General features: G+C 36.7%; 1 protein-coding gene across 1 annotated transcript in view; it reads right to left on the bottom strand.

Annotated features, from left to right (window-relative positions):
• Window positions 1-20626, bottom strand: part of LOC128940157 (guanine nucleotide-binding protein G(q) subunit alpha-like) — a 113084-nt gene that overhangs the window by 28272 nt on the left and 64186 nt on the right. The window contains exon 3 of the mRNA XM_054281464.1: window positions 6061-6215. Within this exon, the coding sequence (XP_054137439.1) occupies window positions 6061-6215 (155 nt within the window). The remainder of the gene's footprint in view (window positions 1-6060; window positions 6216-20626) is intronic.

The raw sequence follows: 20626 nt of genomic DNA, 5'->3' as shown, positions 1-20626 counted from the left end.
CTAAAACCCCTAGCACTAATTTGGACCATGTGCTGAAAAACAATAGCCTTTTTTTTTTGCTTCTTAGAGAAAACATACAACTGGCTTGACTTTCAACAGCAGATATGCAAAATGCTAAAGCTGCTGTAGCAGGATTTTTCCTGCATCACCGAGCTGCCAGAATAATTGACACAAGTGTTCTCTATACTGAGAGGCAGCAGTCCAGTAAATAGAATTGATTTTCAGCGTACAAAACTAAATGTAAACAAGTACTGGCTGTGTTCTCAGAACGTCTGTAGAGGTTTGTGTTTCTAAGACTCTACACCATTGATGAAAAGTTGAAGTAAATTGCCAGTTTCCAGAACTATCTTATCCTAATCTACAGTTTGAAGTGAGGTAGGAAGACATTGGCACAGCAGTTTTTTAATCCATATTCCACCTAAGCCCTACCTAGTTGTCTTCCTCAATTTCCTAACTCACTAAAAGCCAACCTTAACAAAGGCTAAAAAGATTAGTCACAAAGGAAACAAATACTCATGCAAATTTTTCTTTTTATGAACTGTGGTGTAAAAATTATACAGTCATTAAGAACATGTTTGGTGCTGCATCAAAAAAAATATCCTGAAATAAACACATACTGTATACTGCTTTACATGGTCCCCCTTTCCTTTTTGAATTTCCCAAGTTGTGTTGTATAACCTGCAGTTTTTGTATGGGAAGCAGTACTTTGGTATGCACCTCCCATCTTTCCTCAGACATTGCTTTTATTTTTGGGACTATATCTAAAGCATAAGATAGGATTATATCATAGTTCTGCTGCTAGTACTTGATCTTTGAATTCAAGACTTTCATTTTTATTTGCTGTTTCTACTTTACTCTAAACCGTACGTAAGGCTGTGTGAACTCTGAATACACAAAAGCAGAATCTACAATTCTACAACACAAATTGCCCTCAAGTACAGGTTTAGGACCTTCAGGTATATTTTTACAAATGAAAGTAAGCAAGTACTAATAAGCAGTTTATTAAATAATAATGTACTTATGCATCTTTTAAATTATCACTATATGACTATATTTGTCACTACAATCTAATGACTGCCACACAAATATCCCAGACAGTTGTTCAGAACTTGCTATCAGTTCAACTTCATAGTAGGTCCCAATTTCAGACATTATTACTAGTTCTGAGAGACCCATCATGCTCTAAGAGTGCCCTACGCCTTTATGAAATTAAAAAATTATTGCTAAAGGCAATGCCAAGAAATGGAATAAACTGCATTAGTAAAAACTTAATATTCATGGGCTGCTCTTGCCCCCCCGTGTACCCCAAAGCACGTTGTATTTAATGGGGGCTAGTTCCACTGAAATTTACCTGTTTCAGAAAAGTAACACAGAAGGAAGACGATACTTTTAGATGACAGATATAAATGAATTTTTTACCCAAAGTTTTGAAAATACTTCAAACCTAAATGGAGTAGTGTCATAGAAAAATTTCTAGATGACCAAAGCCTTACACCTCCTGCAACAAGTTTTACAAAAGGTGTACTTTACTGAGCAGACATCACTAGGTTTCATATCTTTCTTTCCAGTTAAAAATCAGTGATATGTGGTAAATGACCTCATATTCACACACTTGAGCTATTACACAGTAAAGTATGGGAATCTGCATTTCTATACTAACTGTCCAGAAAAAAAAGCCTGAAAGACTATACATGCATGAGAATGCAATGGCATGCATGACTAAAGAAGCAGTAGATTATATAATAACAAAATCTGCTATAGATATCCACTGGCATAGCTAACACACTAATGGGAAAATTATACTTAATTCTCTGAAGTGTTAGAAAACATAGCCACGGAAGGGAAACTAAACAGACATTCTCAGTGCTTGTAGCAATTAGGAAGTCCTTAGCTGGAGGTACACAGCAGCCAAACACTTCAATTTCATGTGGCTAGAAAAAGATGAAATTAAAAATCTGAGCCAAACAAGGCTCTGGGACACTTTCTAGGTCTTGATACTTCCTACATTTTGTTAATGAATGGTAAATCCTTAGTGTCATACTGGAGAAAAATGGTGAAAAATTTTCAAAAATTCCAATTGCAACTCAAATTCTCTAACACAGAAGACTATTTGCTCTCCTTTCCTTAGGCTTTGAAAAAGTATGATACAATCAAACTGTTTAATGGTAACCTTTTTACATTTGGATTAAGGTCTAGGCAGCTGGTACAGCATATTCTGAATTCTCTCATCTTATCTCACATAGCTACTACTAAAAGCAATTCTCCATGTTAGTTTACATCTGTCTCACAATGTGAGGCAGCATCTTAAAGGGAACTAATTTGATGGTAATTAAGTGGCTAAGTCACCAGGTAATGCACATGGAAAGCAAATAACCTCTACATACCTCAGGTGCTCTTGACTTTACTACAGAGAAGTCTAAAAGTTGATTTTAAAACAACACAAACATCCAAGCTTTGGAGCATTCAATGGTCAGGAAAGAGAATAGAATTAATTTGTTAAGCCTCCAAGAAGTTCAAATCGACTCCCATAATGCAGAAAATTTTCTTTCTTAGACACTACCCCCACCTCTTCTAGTAAACATACATTGAATGTATTCTTCTAGAGTACATCAAAAATGAAGCTAACAATGACAAGGAATGACAAAACGGGTCAAAAGATGGCAGAAAGTGAAAGTAGTATGATATACAGGATATAATAGAAACCTGAAACGTAATTTAGAAACAGTAAAATAACAGGAAAAAGACTATGTGTAGTAAGAGAATAATTTAGATTGCAAAAGACCTCAAACATCATTAAGTCCAACACTTATCTATCACCACCTCATCACTTAGACTATAGCACTAAGTACAACATCCAATTACTTCTTGAACAACTCTAGGATGGTGACTCCACCACTTCCTGAACAGTCTGTTTCAATACTTAACAATTCTTTCCAAGACCAAATTATTCTTAATGCTCAGAAAAATGAACCTCAGCTGGTGCAACTTGAGGCCTATCTCTTGTTACCTGGAAAAGTGTCTGACCCCAGATGGTTACCTCCTCCTTTCAAGGCAGTTGTAGAGGGTGGTAAGTTTACACCTGAGCCCCCTTTACTCCAGGCTAAAGACCCCCAGCTCCTTCAGCTGCTCCTCACAGGACTTGTGCTCCAGACCCTTCACCAGGTCTGTGCCCCTTCTCTGGACATGCTCCAGTCCCTCAGCGTCTGTCCTGCAGTAAGGGGGCCAGAACTGGGCACAAGATTTGAGGTGTGGCCTCAGCAGTGCTGACTGCAGGGGGACAAACCCTTCCACAGTCCTTCTGATACAAGAAATAAGATGTGGTCCTGATGACCACACGATTTATGATTCAAGCCAGGATGCCATTGGCATTGTCAGCCAGAAGATGGCTCATGTTCATCTGCTGTCAAGCAGCACCCAGAGATCATCTTCTGCTGGGCAGCTTTCCAGCTACTCTGGCCCTGCCTGTATCACTGCCTTGGCCTTCTGTGACCCAAGGGCAGCACTCAGCACTCAACCTTGTTGAAGACTGATGGCAGAAAAGAGCAATATAGGCACCAGACTGAAAATACTATTACTACTACTACTGCTACTACTACTACAAAAACAGTGGAAAACTACTGAGAAGATGAGAGACTTGTGCAAGGGATGAATGAAGAACACATCTGACATTGACACATACATTTACCAGATACTGGCACATATATGCTAACATGAGAGCTGGTGAACAACAAACTATTCTGGTTTATACATCAAGTTAGAAGACAATGAGCATCAACTGCTTTTGTCTGTCTTACTGCCTTGTGAATCCCAGTAGTAGCTTTAAACCAATTTGTTTCCTTGCTTTGTGACATTTGTAGTGTTAATGAATTTGTTTGGGTGTTTTAATGCTAAACACACATACTGTATTTTTGAAACAACATTTCTTTTGTGTCTGCTGATTTTTTATAGTGGACCTCCACACCCAGAAAAAATTCTACTTGCAAGCATAAGTATACATAGAGGCTTTTCTAAATACTCATATACAGTGATTAACAAGTCTAATTTAAAAGATTTTGCTGAAATCCATAGTATGAACTACAATAAAGTCACCAAATCTGCACAAACTCATGGTAGACTGCTAAACATGCTGAGCTTAAGAAATAACCAATCAACTCGTACATGTACCTTTCGCAAGACAATGTACTAGAAGATTTTTTTAATAGCTACTTAATGATTATTCCCTATTATTTTTAATAGTACCCAAAAGAGCCACTACAGTGCCAATTTATTAAACGTAGATCGAAACTATGGTATTCAGCACAATCTGATCTGAAGTAGCATCAGATCATTGTTTCCTACTTAGGAGAGTAATCCTGATTTTAGCCTCTAAGGTAGAGCACACAAAATACATACAGTTACTTCAACTTTAAAACCAGTATCTCATCTGTTGTGGAAACAAGGTTAGGACCTACAAACACAAGAAATTCAAAATATGAAATGCTTCACCTTCTAGTTAACCCTGCCACTCATTTCAGTACAGAAACAACCTGAAAATATGTTGTTAGTAACGTGTCTCTAAAATATTCTTATCACTGTTTATGCATCCTGAAATTTTTCTCTTTATGCAATATTATATTTGTTTCCTTACCACCTAAAACCAAAACACAGTATGGTATGTTTGGGGACAGTGAGAATCTGAACAATACAAGAGAGATGCCATTGCACTTTGCACCACTCTACACAAAAATGTATGTGCAAAAATGATGGGTTGGGAAGGTAACCAGGACAGAGAACTGCACAGGACAACAGAAGCCCTACGCTCAGGGCAAAGGGAAGTCATGGTGTGGTGATAACATTGCAATGGATCTGAGGAGACTTATGTCATGCATCCATAGTCTTCAGCTGCCTAAATTCTATCAGCAAGATCCTAGTAAGTTCGTCTTGACTAATTCCCTTATAAAGTGCGGTACTAGATAGGGATGCTTAGACTACTATGCAGATAAACGTCATTCCACACCTGTCACGTCTAATGTCCTGCTACAATGAGCTTAATGGAAGTTTCATTGGGCTTTCCTAAGTGAGAGGCTTCCATTCACATACACATGACAAATGGAGACTGGAATTATGTCACTGGAATAATTTTTTTTCATAGCTAATACAGAAATCAAGGTAGAACCTGTGGAGGTTTTTGCCACGGCTTTAACAACAAACCAAGCTGTGTTCCGTAGCACAGGTCAACATCAAAAGGCCATCATCTGTTTCTTTGACAGCAAATGAGAAATTTCACCTGAGCTGTATGCCACATCACTAAAAAATAACTAAGATTCATGGAGTAAACCTTCTGGCAGACATCAGATTCCAATGACAAATTTCACATGTTTTTCTAATCAGATCCTAGTCCCAAGAAAAGGGTAACATTTCAGATATTTTTTAGTCACATACGCATTTTTATTTATTGTTGCTCTAGAACAAACAATTTAACTTGAAGTGCTTTCCTGATTTCTTCCTGGCAGCCATTTTAAAGTTTAGAATTTGTTTCCATAATAGAAAGACAGTTCTAAAAGACAGTATAAAACAAATCTCTTTGTTTAGTACTGTTTACCTCACCACTAAGACTGCAAATGCCAGAGAGGAAAACCAGAAAATCTGGAAAATAGAAGTTATTGGATATTTCAATTTTTAGAAATTGTATGGAGGTCTACTTTGGCTGCACTTCCCAGTATTCACTACTGTCACACTACATTAAATTATTTTTGCATATCTTGCATTTGTGATTATATGTTGGAAGAGAGTAAGTTGACTAGGTTTAACAAAAATTTCCCCCCAAATTAATCATCCCTAGTTTGAATGTTAATTTAAGACTTTGTATGATCACAGACTATCATTCTGTAAAATAAGCACAGATATAATCCTAAAATAGATATATACCACTCCTTAATTCAATTTATATTCAACTATGCTTGTGCTGCATATACATACAAACATGCACACAGACATATAATGCAACAAGCTAAAAAGTAAAAATTACTTTGTTAGAAACAGAAAATTATATATAGATGTTCATAGCTACCATGTACTTACTATTTAGTTGAATCTGATAATTGATATTCCCGTCGTCTATCGTAACACTCCTGAATTCCAGGGTCATTCCACAAGCTTCTTATTGCATCTACATATGGGTTCTCAAAACTTGACACCTTCTCTACATCAACTTCTCGAACTAATAGTGCATGAACCTAATTCAAAGCAAACAAAACAGTAAAAATGTACCTCATTTTCTATGTTTGCAGTCAGCTCATATACAATGAACAAGATTTATAATTCTTCACATTGGTTATATCACCAACACGAATTTAAATTTGAAAAATCAAATATCATGAAGATGATTGTGAAGATGCAAAAAGGAGGTAACTTTTAAGCTAACGTCACAGGGAGTGAAGTTGCTCTCGGGAAAATTGCATCTTCTTAGACTTCTTTCTTTTGGGACACCAGCAATTGTTACCACAACATTAAAACAAAGAAAAAATAAAAATAACGGACAAAACAGAAGGATTCTGTAAGTACCACCAAATTCAAACTGGTCATTAAGATCTGGCTACTCATAGTTCAACTCAGTTGTTTCACCAACATCTAGATGGTGTAGATGGCTGTTCAGTTCACTACACTTTTGACAACAGCAGACAACATTTTCCATGGCCTTCTGGGAATATAAGAATTTCTCCTTTTATTTACCAGAAATCTTGTAAACACTTAATCAATTATTTTTGGAAAACCATGTCTCATACATTTAGGATCTTATTCATGGGTTTCTACAAGTATTTAAAGCAAGATTTCAGAATATGGAAACTGGAATTTTGTAATCATGATATCACCACTTGAGAAGATACTGAAATAGGAACCATGTTTTCTCGCTCTTTATTCCCCTCAGAAAACTATGAGCAGGGTTAAAAACTGATTCTGAGCTTCAATTGTATTACAGCTTTATGCTGGTTTTCCTGGCAATACTCTTTTTGCCACAATCCGTTATATACTTACAAAAGTGTGGGGTTTTTTGTTTTTAGGCTTCATCACCTCAGTCTTCTACTTATTATCTTTATTATCATCTCTTATTTTTACAGTAATGGGAAAGTAATGGAAAATAATTTCCATTTTCCCAATGCAAAATAATTTCCAAGCCACTAGGAGACACTTGGTCCTACAGAATCTACTTCAAAAGAGCTGAGAAAGTTCTAGTAACTCAGCACTATTACTAAGAAAAACGTTCATATTTTCTCTGTTCTTTGGTTTGTAGGACTATGTTAATGGTGGTTAGATTTGCATAAGACCAGTGAGTTGGCATTTCACTACTGTGAAGCACTTTTTTCCTTTGGCTACTTGTGTGCATTTAAATTAAACTAGATTTTACCAAAATGCTGTATATATTTTCCTGAACTACTACAGTGATTATGACAACAATAACAGTTAGCTAAATAAACTGAGTAAATAAAAATATTTAATGCCAAAAATGTATTTCACTTTTCCAGCTATAGGAGGAACTAAATCAGTCATCTTTCTTTGGTTTGCCTTTTTTTTATTAAATCAGTGTAATCTTCAGAATATCCAGTGTAAAACTCCCGGGTTGCAGTTTCATGCCATTCCCTCAGGTGCTGTCACTGTCACCACAGAGAAGAGTTCAGTGCCTGCCCCTCCTCTTCCTCTCACTAGGAAGTTGTAACTGCAATGAGGTCTCCCCTTAGTCTCTTGTTCTCCAGGCTGAACAGACCAAGCAACTACAGGCACTCCTCACACAGCTTCCCCTCAAGGCCCTTCACCATCCTCATGGCCCTCCTTTGGACACTCCCTAATAGTTTAATATTTGTGTATTCCGGCACTCAAAACCACACATTAGACTCAAAAGAAGGCCATTCAAAGGATAGTGCAGAGCAGAGCAGGATAATCACCACATTCTAAAACCCCAGCTAGAGAATAAAAATGGCACAGCAACTTTGGATGATCCCAACACTTTCTGGTAAATTGAACAATCGATGTCTACTGTAACACTTAAAGACTGAGAATGCTGCAGCTGTCAGACAGTCAGTATGTGCTATACGGTAATTTACATATAAGGCTGCCAAACCCTCACAAAACCTGTTAGAGCAGCATCTTCCTCACCATGGCTCCACTTGCAACATGAAGATATAAACAACAATGAAGGCACAAAGGGAGAAATAAGGGTGTATAAGAGCTTCTTTGTTTCCTCGTAGTAAAAGGATGACATCTCAGCTGGGTGAACTGAAATCCATCAGATTTTCAAAGAAACCTACACAGAGCCTCTGTAAACCAGCCTGGGACATGGATCTATGGTCACCTTAGGAATGCCATTACAGGGCTACTCAAATGTTTAAAATACTACACAAACAGGGGAATGAAAACAGTGCATACAACTTGCACTCTAAGTATTACACAATTCTCATGACTTCTCATAATTAAATCATATTTTTATGACTCTATGACCAAATTTGTTATTTGCAAAACATCCCCAAGAATTAAGGTATGGAATAAGCAGATGTAAACTGTGCAGGTAAATAGTTCCATGAAGGAAGTAAACTCTTCCACGAAGGCAGGAAATTGTACGCCATTTCTGCGGAACAACCCAAAAATCTTACATCTGCAAAAATTACTAACATAATGTAGTATTGTGGGGCATTTTTTCACCTCCAAGGAAATCTTAATTACCAAAGTATTTCCAATGTTTTGTCTGTGTCTGGTATATAAAGCAATTCACCAGGGATATAATACCATTTCAGATATATTGGCACTTCAGAGACTTGAGGCTTGATGTAAAATACAGATGTAACTCTTGTTTTCAAAAGCAAAAAGAAATTGAAAAGTATTCTAATACTTGAAATTATTTGACTACCTTTAATGAAAAACATTACAGTAATTTCTAGTCATCTTTTATTCCCTGTGCTGCTGGAATATGAAAAAAAAAAATCTGAAACAAAAAATACCTGTTATTTGAAGAGAGGGGGAACATCTCACTTCCTCTCTCTGCTACACAAGACTTAAAACGCCACAGAGATAATACAATAACCTCCTCAACTGTAGTGATGACAGAGGCAAAAGAGAAATTTCACCTTCAGATTTTAAATATTAATCATCCTTTTATCTTTTTCACTCTCGCGTTCCACCTATAAACTAAAACATGAAGATTTAATAAACAAAAATTAGAGGCTCTTTTATCCTCTGTTTCAAAAGTTTCATACCTCTAACTCTCCAGACCTCTAATTCTCCAGATCCTCAAGACATTTGCCTACTTTCTTTCTTAGAAGGTGAGATCATTAAGCATTACAACTTTTAAATGCTACAACTTTGCTTGCCAATGACTGCATAGGGTGTTACACTCTTCAAATACTGGCGTAACTATAGAGCTAAGCTGGAAGATGACATCAGTGCAAAACTGAACAGCAGGTTGCAAAAACCTATCACAAAAAAAATAATAACTAATATTTACATTTGTGTGTGTGGCATGTTACATTTGCAACAGGTTATAAATTAGGCACTTTCATACCTCCTGCAGGTACTAAATGTAGCACCTTATATGAAATTTTCACACACTGGTCCTAAAGTTTTGCAGCTAGTGAATATTTTCCTGATGTGTGCTGTAAAAATGTGTCATTTTTGCTGTTGAGGATCCTAGAAAAAGAAACAGCTTTATTCTATGGAAAACACTTTTGCTTTGTAGAGCTGGGGAAATTCTACAGCTGACTTTCTGAAATATCTCTATGGATCAACCAACTGCCACATCCTTTCCACTCCTTTAGTAATTCACCTCCAAAGAGCTGGTTTTGTGTTGGCAGGAGATGAGGTATTCTGCCTTGAAATTAGTCAAGTCTGCCTAAACACCCTACTTGTTTACATTCACTTCTAAAATACTTCAAAAAACCCAAACAAACCCCACATGTGCAATTTTATTCTAATTGTAAACAATAGCTTCAATTACACGTTTAATTTATATATATATTTAACTACTTGATTAGGAGTCTATGACATTTATTCACAAGTTCAACTTATTCTCCAGGCTTTGCCAAATTCCTTTTTAAAGAAAACAGAGCAATGAGTAAAATACAGTCCATATAAGTAAAGAGAGATCCAAAGCAACTAGCAAAAAGTTATTTTTGCTAAGTTACTACTGGGTTTAAATAGTAAACAGTCTCATTAAAGTCACATTTTGACTTGTTTTCCAAGTATTACTTTTACTAACAATTTTTCAAAGGTTTTCAGGAGCTGATGAAATTTTGGGATTAACACTTTGATTCAGATAAATCCTTAAGATTCCCAAGGATACCATGGAATATACCTGATAATGTTCTGACATTTTTAAAATTTAATTTTAGCATTTGAATTCTAACACTGATAATCTGAACATAAAACTAAACCAAATCTTTTTCTTTTAGACATAGTCACTAGCAACAAATTACAATCTCATCAAGTCCTCACAATTAATAACTGACAAGGAAAACAAGTAAAATCATCTTCTAGCAATGAAACCTATTTACAAATTTAATTCAAATCTTCAATGACAGAAACTAACAAAAACCGTTTCAGATTTGAACAAGCATAGGCAAGTACTGGCAACAAGCTCTCCTCTCCTTTTTTGTAGTTAAAAGAAATTATCTAAATTACTGCTCCATCTATAAAAATATAGTATTAACACCAAGTAATCCTTGAATGTTTACAAAAACACATTCAAGCATGGAGCTCTAAGCAACCTGGTCTAGTGGAAGATGTCCTTGTCCACAGCAGGGGGAATTGAAACTAGATGATCTTTTCCAGGCTATTCTATATATCTACAATAATATTTTCAGAAAGATATCAATGTTGTAAGTATTTTTTCCTATTTTTTGGTGTGCTCTTTGTCTTTTTTTTTTCTCCCAAGGACAATTTTTCAGCTGAGATCATCCAACAATTATTGTGCTATAATCCTACAAATAATTATTGTACACACAACATATAACAAAACATTTCTCCTACTTCATAAATATCTCAGTTTTTAGATGTTTATCATATGCTTCACTGTTTTTAAAGAACAGTGCTCGATAAGTCTTGCAAATGGTACACTTTTCAGCCCGATTTTTGTATAGTGGTTAAGCTATGGAAGAAAATGTAGTGGAAACATGGACATGCTGAAATTTTCTTTCCATCTGCAAGCAAAATAACTGGCTGTACTTCACAAGCCTCCAAGAATCTGCTACCTCAGTTAATCACTGCAGTACACAACTAAGTGCATTAAAAAGAAGTAAAATAGAAGGACAATGTTCCAGTACTAGAATTCTCACTTAACAAGCGTACCATTGAACAGATCTCCCACAAGCCTCACTCCTGTGCCTTGGTCCTGCACTACAGACTTTTTTAAGAGTACAAGCAGTAACAGCCTTGCTTGGTCTCATGGATTCAAACACCTAGAACTGAGAAGACGATGCACCTCTTCACAGATGTCACGGCCAGTTGATTCAGACAGTTAAGCATCTACTTGCTTACACAAAGAAACTGCAGGAATTACACTGCATTTCAGACCTAGAGAAGAACCTATGGTGAACCTAGGGCACAGGGAAACAAACAGCAAGCTCCTTTTAAGGGAATGTCGGGTTTCGGCTGGGATAGTTTTCCTCTTAGCAGCTGGTACAGTTTTGGATTTAGTATGACAATAAAGTTGATGACACACTGATGTTTTACTTGCTGTTAAGTATGTTTACTCTAAGCCAAATTCCCCATACTCTGTCAGCCAGCAGGTGCACAAGAACTTAAGAGGCAGCACTGCCAGGACAGGTGATCTGAGCGATCAAGGTGATATTCCATACCACAGAATGTCACGGTCAGTATGTGAACCAAGGAAAGGCGGCTGAGAGGCACTGATCACTGCTGGGCAACGGGCTAGGCATCATTCAGCAGGTGCTGAGCAGTTGTTCTGGGCATGTCATGTTTCTCTTGGGTTTTGTTCCTCTCTTGCTCTCCTTTTCATTCCTATTATTATGATGTTTTATTTTGATTCAATTATTAAACTGCTCTCAGCTCAGCCCATGAGGTTTAATATTTTTTTCTCTGAATCTTCTCCCCACCATGGATGTAGCAATCAAGTGCCTGTGTAGTATGCAGCACTAGACTGGGATTAAACCAGGACAAGGAAATGTGCAATCGCATCTGAATTTCAATTCAGGAGAGAAAGTACTACGTGGAAAAATAATCCTCTATACAACTAATACTAATTAAAATTGTCAGATGTGATAAGTTAAAAAAAAAAAAACACACAAAAGAAAAGCATTTTGCCTCCATAATTTTAAGTCACACTTTTTTTATCTTCAAAGAAGCAGAGTGCCCTCTACTGACTAATACATAAGAGCAGAGGCAGTTATTTCAAACTGGTATTTCTAGAAATATCAGAGAACTGGGAGGGTCCCTTTCAAAATAATGAATGATTCCAGCAGGAATTTTCCTCTGTAAAAATTGCGACTAACTTAAATGATTGCATTTGTGTGCTGTCCAACCAAGAAGATTGCCCTTCTAAACAATTACCTCACTTCTTGGAAGTAAACTCTGAAAGTGAGCTTCAGACTTATCCTAGGCATGCAAAGATACATGACACCCTATCACCTACTTATTTTGAGTGTGCTCATTAATCCCTAGATGTTTAGACCAATGAGTTGGCAAGACTGAAGTAAGGGTGCAAAATGTAATCTCAGATGAAAAGCTGTTGTTTAGAACAGGGTCATACAAGAATCAATTTAACCCCAAGATGTTAAAGACAGCAAGCCAACAATATTTTCTCTAGAGAAACCACAGACATATTATACCATAGTGATGAGTAACTATTTGAAAAATGCCTTGAGGGAAAATTAAAATAAAGTTTTATGCCATGTGTGACCTAAAAAAGTGATAGCTTCCTTATAAATTAGGTACTATCTTCTCCGTTCCTAGAAATGGACTGTATTTGTGCTGGCTGGTATCAGATGCCAAGAAGACCTTATTTAAAGGAGGACGGCAAAACACTGCTGACTCCTCTTTCAAGGCTTCAAGCAAACACCAGTCCTGAAATATGCTGCCAACTTATATCTTTGGGAAGGAGGAAGAAATAACCAATAAAACACATCTTTACAAGACTGAAAATATTGAAACAATTTTTCTATTTTTAAGAGCTTGAAAAGCTACTCACTTTGCTGCCCGGCGTGTGTAAAATTGATTCATATGTATTTTTCAATTATTAACTCAGCTTATTAACTATTTAATATTTACAGTGAGAGGTCACAGTGGCCTTTTAAACAACCATTTGGACAGGTTATTTATCCACCAAAGCACAATTGGATGAGATTCTCAGGAGAAATAAGGCATGTTCTTTATAAAGGTACCATCAGTCATCACATGAGAGGAAATAGATTTTTGAAGGGTTCTGTTAGTGTCCTAATAGTACATTTTTAATAACCTACATGGCTTATTTGAAAGCCTGTGCTTTCAATAAGAATGACATCTATGTGAAGGTAAACAAAATTGAGGGCTTTTTTGAATTAATTTTGATTAAATTTCATCTGGAAGAAGTGAGGGGTGAATAACACAGGTGTGAAATCACAAACAGTCTATTGAGAAAAACTGTCCTCATTACTAGTATAGCAAGGTTTCTGAATTCAGTCACCTAAGCCTGCTCTTCAATATACTCTGGAGATTCTCTAAGCAACGAGATGAAAATCTAAAAGTGAACATGAATGATGAAGTAAACAGTCACATCCAGACATCACATCGCGTCTCCTGGAGTCAACAGGTTCTACTTAGCCACAAATATCTAAATTTACCCTCAATTCTGTCCGTTATTGTTGTTTGTTAGTTTCAGAAATGTCCAAGGCAGTTTCCCAGAAAATTTTCAAAACAAATTAATCAAGTTAATTTAGGGAAGCTGTTGATGTAGAAAAAACATGCTGTTTGAGTTATATCCTGCTATCCAGAAAGAACGTTTATTAATAGGCCTTATCTACCCCGTTCACAAGTATTATCAAAGACAGGCAGCTACTTAGGAAATCAGCAGGCAACTACAACACACACACAAAGAAACATTTCTAGTTGTAATTGCAGTATTAATTCAAATGCTGATAGTAAGACTGAACTGAATGGTTAACAAAAAACCCCTGCAATTAGTCTTTAAAACAAAATACTTAATTCACCGTAAGAAAAAAGGCAGGATTTTGTTTAAAAAGGTAGCAAAGCCCTCTTGCTTAAAGTTATTACCTGATGCTATCATTAAAATTTTTTTCTTCAGTGGCTTTAATCTATCAATATGAAAATAACCCTAATTACTTTTTAGACAGGGTAAATAAGTATTTTGTTTCAGACTTCTGCCATAAAATGAATCACAAATTGGATTAAATATTAATACCATTTAGCTTCAGTGGATAATTATAGTACATTGATTTAATGCAATCCCCCACCTGCAGAACACATCTCCAACTAGGAACACTTTTGCATTTTTGCAGGTAGGTCAGGACATTATTAATCAAATAAAAGAGAGCACTGCTGGAGGGGAGGAATCAGAGTAAGCTTTATGCTGGTTTTGCAGCCACCCAACACCTTCTTCAGAAGTGTTGTTTACTAAATCTGCAAAGCACCACAGCCCCACAATCACTCAAATTTGCATTGATGGTGACTGACTTGACAGCCCACGTCACAGCACCTGGCAGTTTGCGCATCTAGGTATGTGACCACTGACTGATGTCCTTCAACAATCTCTGCAATCATACATACAAAGCAGCAGGAGACATGCAGAGGACAAAACACTCTTCCACAATTGTCATCACAAATCCTAACATGGAAATGCTATCAGAGGAGGGTAAAAGTTTAAAAGGCTAGAAAGCTGGAGAATACATGATAAGGACATGGCTCTGCCACTTTCTTGGTACACTGGTGAGCTTTTCTTCACACTACTACTTTCACGCTCTTAATAATATATATTCAAATGATTTAAATTACAGATTTAGTTAAAAAGGTCAACACTGAATAGATATAGAGAGAACACTTGGTGATGCATGTTAACCTGGTAACCATGGAATGTAACATGGAATGCTTCTTGTAATAAAGTTTGAATTTTATGATCTAAATGCAGTTATATATTGGTTCAGGCATCAACATAACAATGTTAGAGCACCTCCTATTATATAAAAGTACTCTCAGTTGCAATCTGTCATACCATCAAAACTGGGTTTTAACCAAAATTGACTGGCTGTGGATTATAGTGGATTTACATTAGATGAAGAATTCACTACAGTGATGTCACACGGGTGGCTTTATGTTTAATTGTTTAAAAACCAATTGATGGAAAGCTAGAAAATTCACACTACAGTTCTAAGAAAATACTAAACTTTGTCTTATTTGTGTGATAGGACAAAGGAACCACAGAACTTATGTTTTCCAAAGATTTCAGTGCTGTTTCCCCTGCATCTTCATTTCAGTGACTTCCTTTGATAGCACATTCGTTGTTGTAGCTGTTAAATTGCTCCACATTGAATTGTTTTAAATTTTAGAATGTGGCTTTAAAAGCTGTCTTAGGTTGCAATGCAAGATGTACCCAGAAGCATGTATTCTATTACCATATCTTAAAACCAGGTGGAGCAGTGTTCTTTATCTCTTCCAGGACCCATCCTCTCTCCAGGAAGATATCTTCTGCTAATGGGCCATTGAGTCTCACTGCATGACTGATAAAATGACATCATCCCATTGGGAGATGCTCCACCCAGGGGGAGGAGCCAAGCATTCCTACCTGGATAAAAATCTGGTATTTGGAACATCACAGTCAGCCTTTTCCCACTGGATTCCCAGGGGAATACTAGACCCATCTACACCACCACTGGACCTTCAGAGGAAGATGAGACCCTTCTACAGGAACACTGCTTCAACAAAATCACATTTGTTACTCCAAAAGGACTGCAGCCACCATTTAATAGGACTTCTACCAGCACCCTGACTAACAGGGTGTCAGGTTGTATTCTGACTCTCTCAGTGTTTCTATATTATTGCATTTATTTTAATTTTCCTATTAAATTTTATTTCTGACTTGGGATCCCCCACTGGTTTGCTTTCAAACCAGCGCAAAACACAACAAAAAACACAACAAAAATCCCTTAGAAAACAGAATATCAAATTCTGTTGTAAGATTCTTTTCCATACAGTAATCAGTCCTCTTCTTTGATGAAAAATTCAGTCCTATTCTTTTTCAAAATTCAGATTTTCAGAGTACAGAAAATACTTCCTTATTTAGGGGAGCTATGATAGAGAAAGTTACTAGTATATACAGAGGTCCCAGTAATTCACCACAAAGAGAAGTATTTATCCAAATGTAAATTTGGATCAGCAATCACATTTACCTTTTCCTAAAACACTAATCACTGAACAGTAAAATCATTCCATACTATTAAGGAAAGAAGTTCGCATTGTGAGGTCAGCAATTCTTTTGCACTTGTTAGGCCACACTCTTTTCAGTTTAAGCAGCAGAAAGCTGCAAGTGTCCAGAGTGTTTCCCCCAGAGGGTCAGCACATGAGTCAAGTTTAACAGAGGGAAAAAATCTCATAAAGAATAAAACAGTTTGGACAAGAAGAAGAAGCTCTGCCTGTGCACCCTTCTGTGGCTGCTGGTCTGCAGAAGCCACTCCAGTCTCCTGCACCACAATTATTACAAGTATTGCATAGTGCTGAGAGGTCCCAAATACTGCCTCAGCTCTGACAACCCACTTGGAAAACACCTTAGCAAAGAAAAAAGTTAACTAGGTTTGTTAAAATATAGACTGTTGACAAGCAAACACAAGTCTAATTACAATTCAACTCTGACCCAATAAAGACCAAGGATTTGATAAGCAGTATCATCAAACTGTGTTTATATGCATTTGTGGTTGGTGTCTCCGTGCTTTCAGAGATGCATCACTACTTGTTTTTCTCCCACATAATTTACTATCTAACAGGAATCCGCAAATTCTATTATGTCTCCTTGCAACTCCATTGCTGTAACTGTAAGCAAAGCCTTTAATCAGGGAAAAATAAATAAATGAAGTGCTCAATCATTATCAACCTTCAAATACGCGCATCCTTCTTCACCTTTACAACTCACAGGATCAATGGCAACGTATTTGGTCTGACACTAATACTTCCATGTCAAGAAAAAAAGGCGAACAGGGAGGCAGAAGAAAGGAAATAAACATCAAGATATAGTTCTCTAACTTTTAAGCTGTTTTGCAGCTTCATCTTCTGTCCACTGAAATCTAAAGGCAAATAACTCCTGTAATTGTTACTGAATAAGCACTGCAGAAATCACTACTCCTACAAGAACCCAATAAATTAGGCAAACTCCATCAGGGTCTTACAGAGATCTGTAAGTGGTGTATTTATCCTATTCCTTAACTTGGATCAGACCATACTGGAAATACATCAACCATACATAGTAAGTAGTTTGAAAGGCTGTATTGCCTAATGACAGGTTTGGTATGTTCAAAATGCCTGGCAATTTTTCTGTGAGCATTACTGTGAAATCCACGGCCTTAATTTACAGCAAGTCTTACTTCTGTTCATACAAGGTACAGCTCCTGAGTGCATTTTCCTGTTTCATGTGCCACAAAAAAAGCCCAAAAGAGCAAAATCAGCCAAGTGATTAAATAAAAAAAGCCAACCCAAAATAATGGCAACAAGGAAGAAGAGACAGGAAAGGAAATGACATTTTTAAAGACGGTATCCTGTGGGCAGTGTCACCTCCTACTCTCAGAAGATCATAGAATTACAATTATAAAAGGAAGACTGTGTACCCTGAAGTCAGGGAAATATTAAAAATACTCCTAGAATATTTAAACTGAGGCTGCTATACTGGTCTCCCCACTTTCATACAGAGATTCAGTGGGTGAGGTAAAGAATTTCTTATTTAGTAAGAATACCAGAGAAACACAGCTCTAACCATATGGCTATAGATTTTTTACTATTATTTTCACGGTAAAGGCACCACATATTGCCTTCTTTCATGTTCAATCACCTAAAGCATCTTATTACACATAAGGACAGCCCAGTATTAAATGTTCAAGTGATGTATCAGCATTACCCATACCAACAGAAAAACAACTGTTGAACCTTAGACACACACCCCCCAAAAAACCTGAAGACAGATGATGTAAGTAGCCTTTTTCATCAAGAGCCCTTGTCCATAATAATGCTGGTCTTTCCTCCCAACATGAATAAATAAATAAAGATGTTGGAACAAGTGTCAGCAGAACAAGAACTCAGAGGAACACAATTACTCATCCAAGTGTCACAGTCACAGCCTGCTATGAGCTTGTGATCCATAGGCAAATGGCATCAAACAAAGCAGGTGCAGCTGTTCCTCCAAAACTGTGTAACAATGGAGATGCCTAACAGCTTCTAGAGAGCAGAAGAAGCTGGGCATGCCCAGTGATTCCATACTTTCATAATTAAATTCTGAATTGTATTTGCCGAATACCAGGGACTGAATTTGACTGTGTACTATATTTGGTAATCCCTAAAGTATGTTGTCAGAGTCAGGCTGCAAAAGAAAAGCTGAAACTGAAGAATCTGGAGAAGGTTATAACCATAAATAAACCAAGAAGGCTGATAGAAGAAAAGAAAATTTATGATCGAGAAGAAATCTCCCTTTTTTAATTCCTGCTTCCATTGCCTTTTGATCACATTTCAAAGAAGGCTGACGCCAATCCTAAACTCCAAAACAAGTCACCACTACAGTTCCCATCTCAACACCTAAACTTTGACAACAATACTTTGCATCCTAAATCTCTACTTTTCCTAATAACTAAACATGTATACTTAATTCTAAAAAAACTTACAAAACTGCTTGCCAGAGAGATGACAAATAGTCCATTCAGCTGATCCTTAGACATAAGCATCATCACTTTGGTTACAATCATATGCAAACACCACACACATTAATATGACTGTGTGAGAAACCAGTAAGTCACTACAACCTAAAAGAAATTGCAGAAACCTTTTACACAAAAGTACTACAGGAACATATTTTACAAAAAGGTAATTCACATCTACAATTCTAACAAGTCACTGTGTTAGGTATACCACAGGAAATAAAACTTTCTGTTCAAGCTATAATATTGTAGTCTATTCTCCAAATTTAAAACAGACTGATCCTTCTAGGTTTGTATGAACCCTAATTTTTAATTTTCAGAAGTCACGCACTTTTGAAATCAGTTACTCTGGACAACATTTACCTGAATGAGCCTATCTGAATCCTAGGGGGTTTTTGGTACAATCTGTATCAACAGCAAAGCCAGTACTGCAACAGTAACTCTGGAAGAGAAAACAAGGCTTTGGGAATTGCTGAACACAGAGGAACAGAACAGACCTAAGGAGAAGTAGAAGAGCAAGACTTGATAGTGTGAATAAATGCCAGACACAGCATATGTGCTTCACTACTTTAAAATGGTGTGGCTGGAAATAGTTCCAAATTCTTAGTGCAAATGAAAACATGGAACTACGTTAGAAAACAGTGACTAGAGGAAATAGCGTGAAAGAGGACCTGAGACTGACATTTCTCAACTCTGCACTGGAGTTTCTCCAAAAGGCAAAGAGAAAGCAGCTCCAGTGCCTTGAATCAAGACCTTACAGTGAACTGTATCTATTGACTTACCTGAAAAATGCATATTTATAAAGAGGGTGATTAGAAAAAAAAAAAAGAAAGATAAAAAAGAGCCAAGCAAAACCCTTTGATATAAAAATTGCTTTCATTGGTATCATGTGAGATGGGTGAAAGGGCCTTCTCCATCTTCTAACTAAAATCTATGCTATCACTCTTCTGATCAATACAGAGAGAAAAACCATTGTCTTTAATTAAAACCTGAAATCACTCATTCAGAATAGATTACCTTGCCTGTATCATCCTAAAGATTAATGTCTCAGCTATCACTAACATGACTTAGCTGGCAAGAAGAAGACTTTGACATAAAAAACTATCAAGCATATGCAATTGTGTTAATGCAATGGTATGCTGCTGGGGGAAGATAGACTTCTGGCAGTTTTGGAACCAGACAGCAACCCTATGAAATCAGGAACTATTAAGTAGACAAACCAGCAAAAGTGAAAGCTGTAGAGCAAAAATTCCAGCAAACAAACCATGAACACACTCATGAACTTGTTACCACCGCACCCTCACCAGTACTGTTTACCTTCTTCACCCAAACCACGTTCCCCTTAATTGTTTCCTCAGATAACCTTCCACTAATCATTACTTTATTTTTATCCCATACTAAGCTTTTAAAACTTAACAGATATGCACAAATAATTGTATATGAACAGCTCTGATTGACAGCTCTGTCTGCAATTTTTAACTCTTTTGTTTGATGAAGGCCTTGTAGATAAGCTAATAAACTAGCTCCCTTTGAGGAAACACCCAACAACAAATAACGCATTACTTGCTACTGCACTGCAAAACCAACACTCTCTCAACTTCTGCTGGAGCACAGCTCAGGAACCAGACATTTATGCCTTAACTTCCTTTAAAGATGTTAAACTGTTCTGAGTCCTTTCAGAAAGCTTGAAAGTAAACTAGCTTTTACATTCCAGAATATCAGTTTATCACATAAAAGGAAGATCAAACAAACAAAAGAAGAGGTAT

Source organism: Melozone crissalis, unplaced genomic scaffold (genome assembly GCF_028551555.1).
Source record: "Melozone crissalis strain CALT ecotype California unplaced genomic scaffold, PUWL_Pcris_2 ptg000005l_1, whole genome shotgun sequence".
Lineage (NCBI taxonomy): Eukaryota > Metazoa > Chordata > Aves > Passeriformes > Passerellidae > Melozone > Melozone crissalis.
The sequence above is the reverse complement of the archived record's forward strand: the minus strand, read 5'-3'. Positions and strand labels throughout refer to the sequence as shown.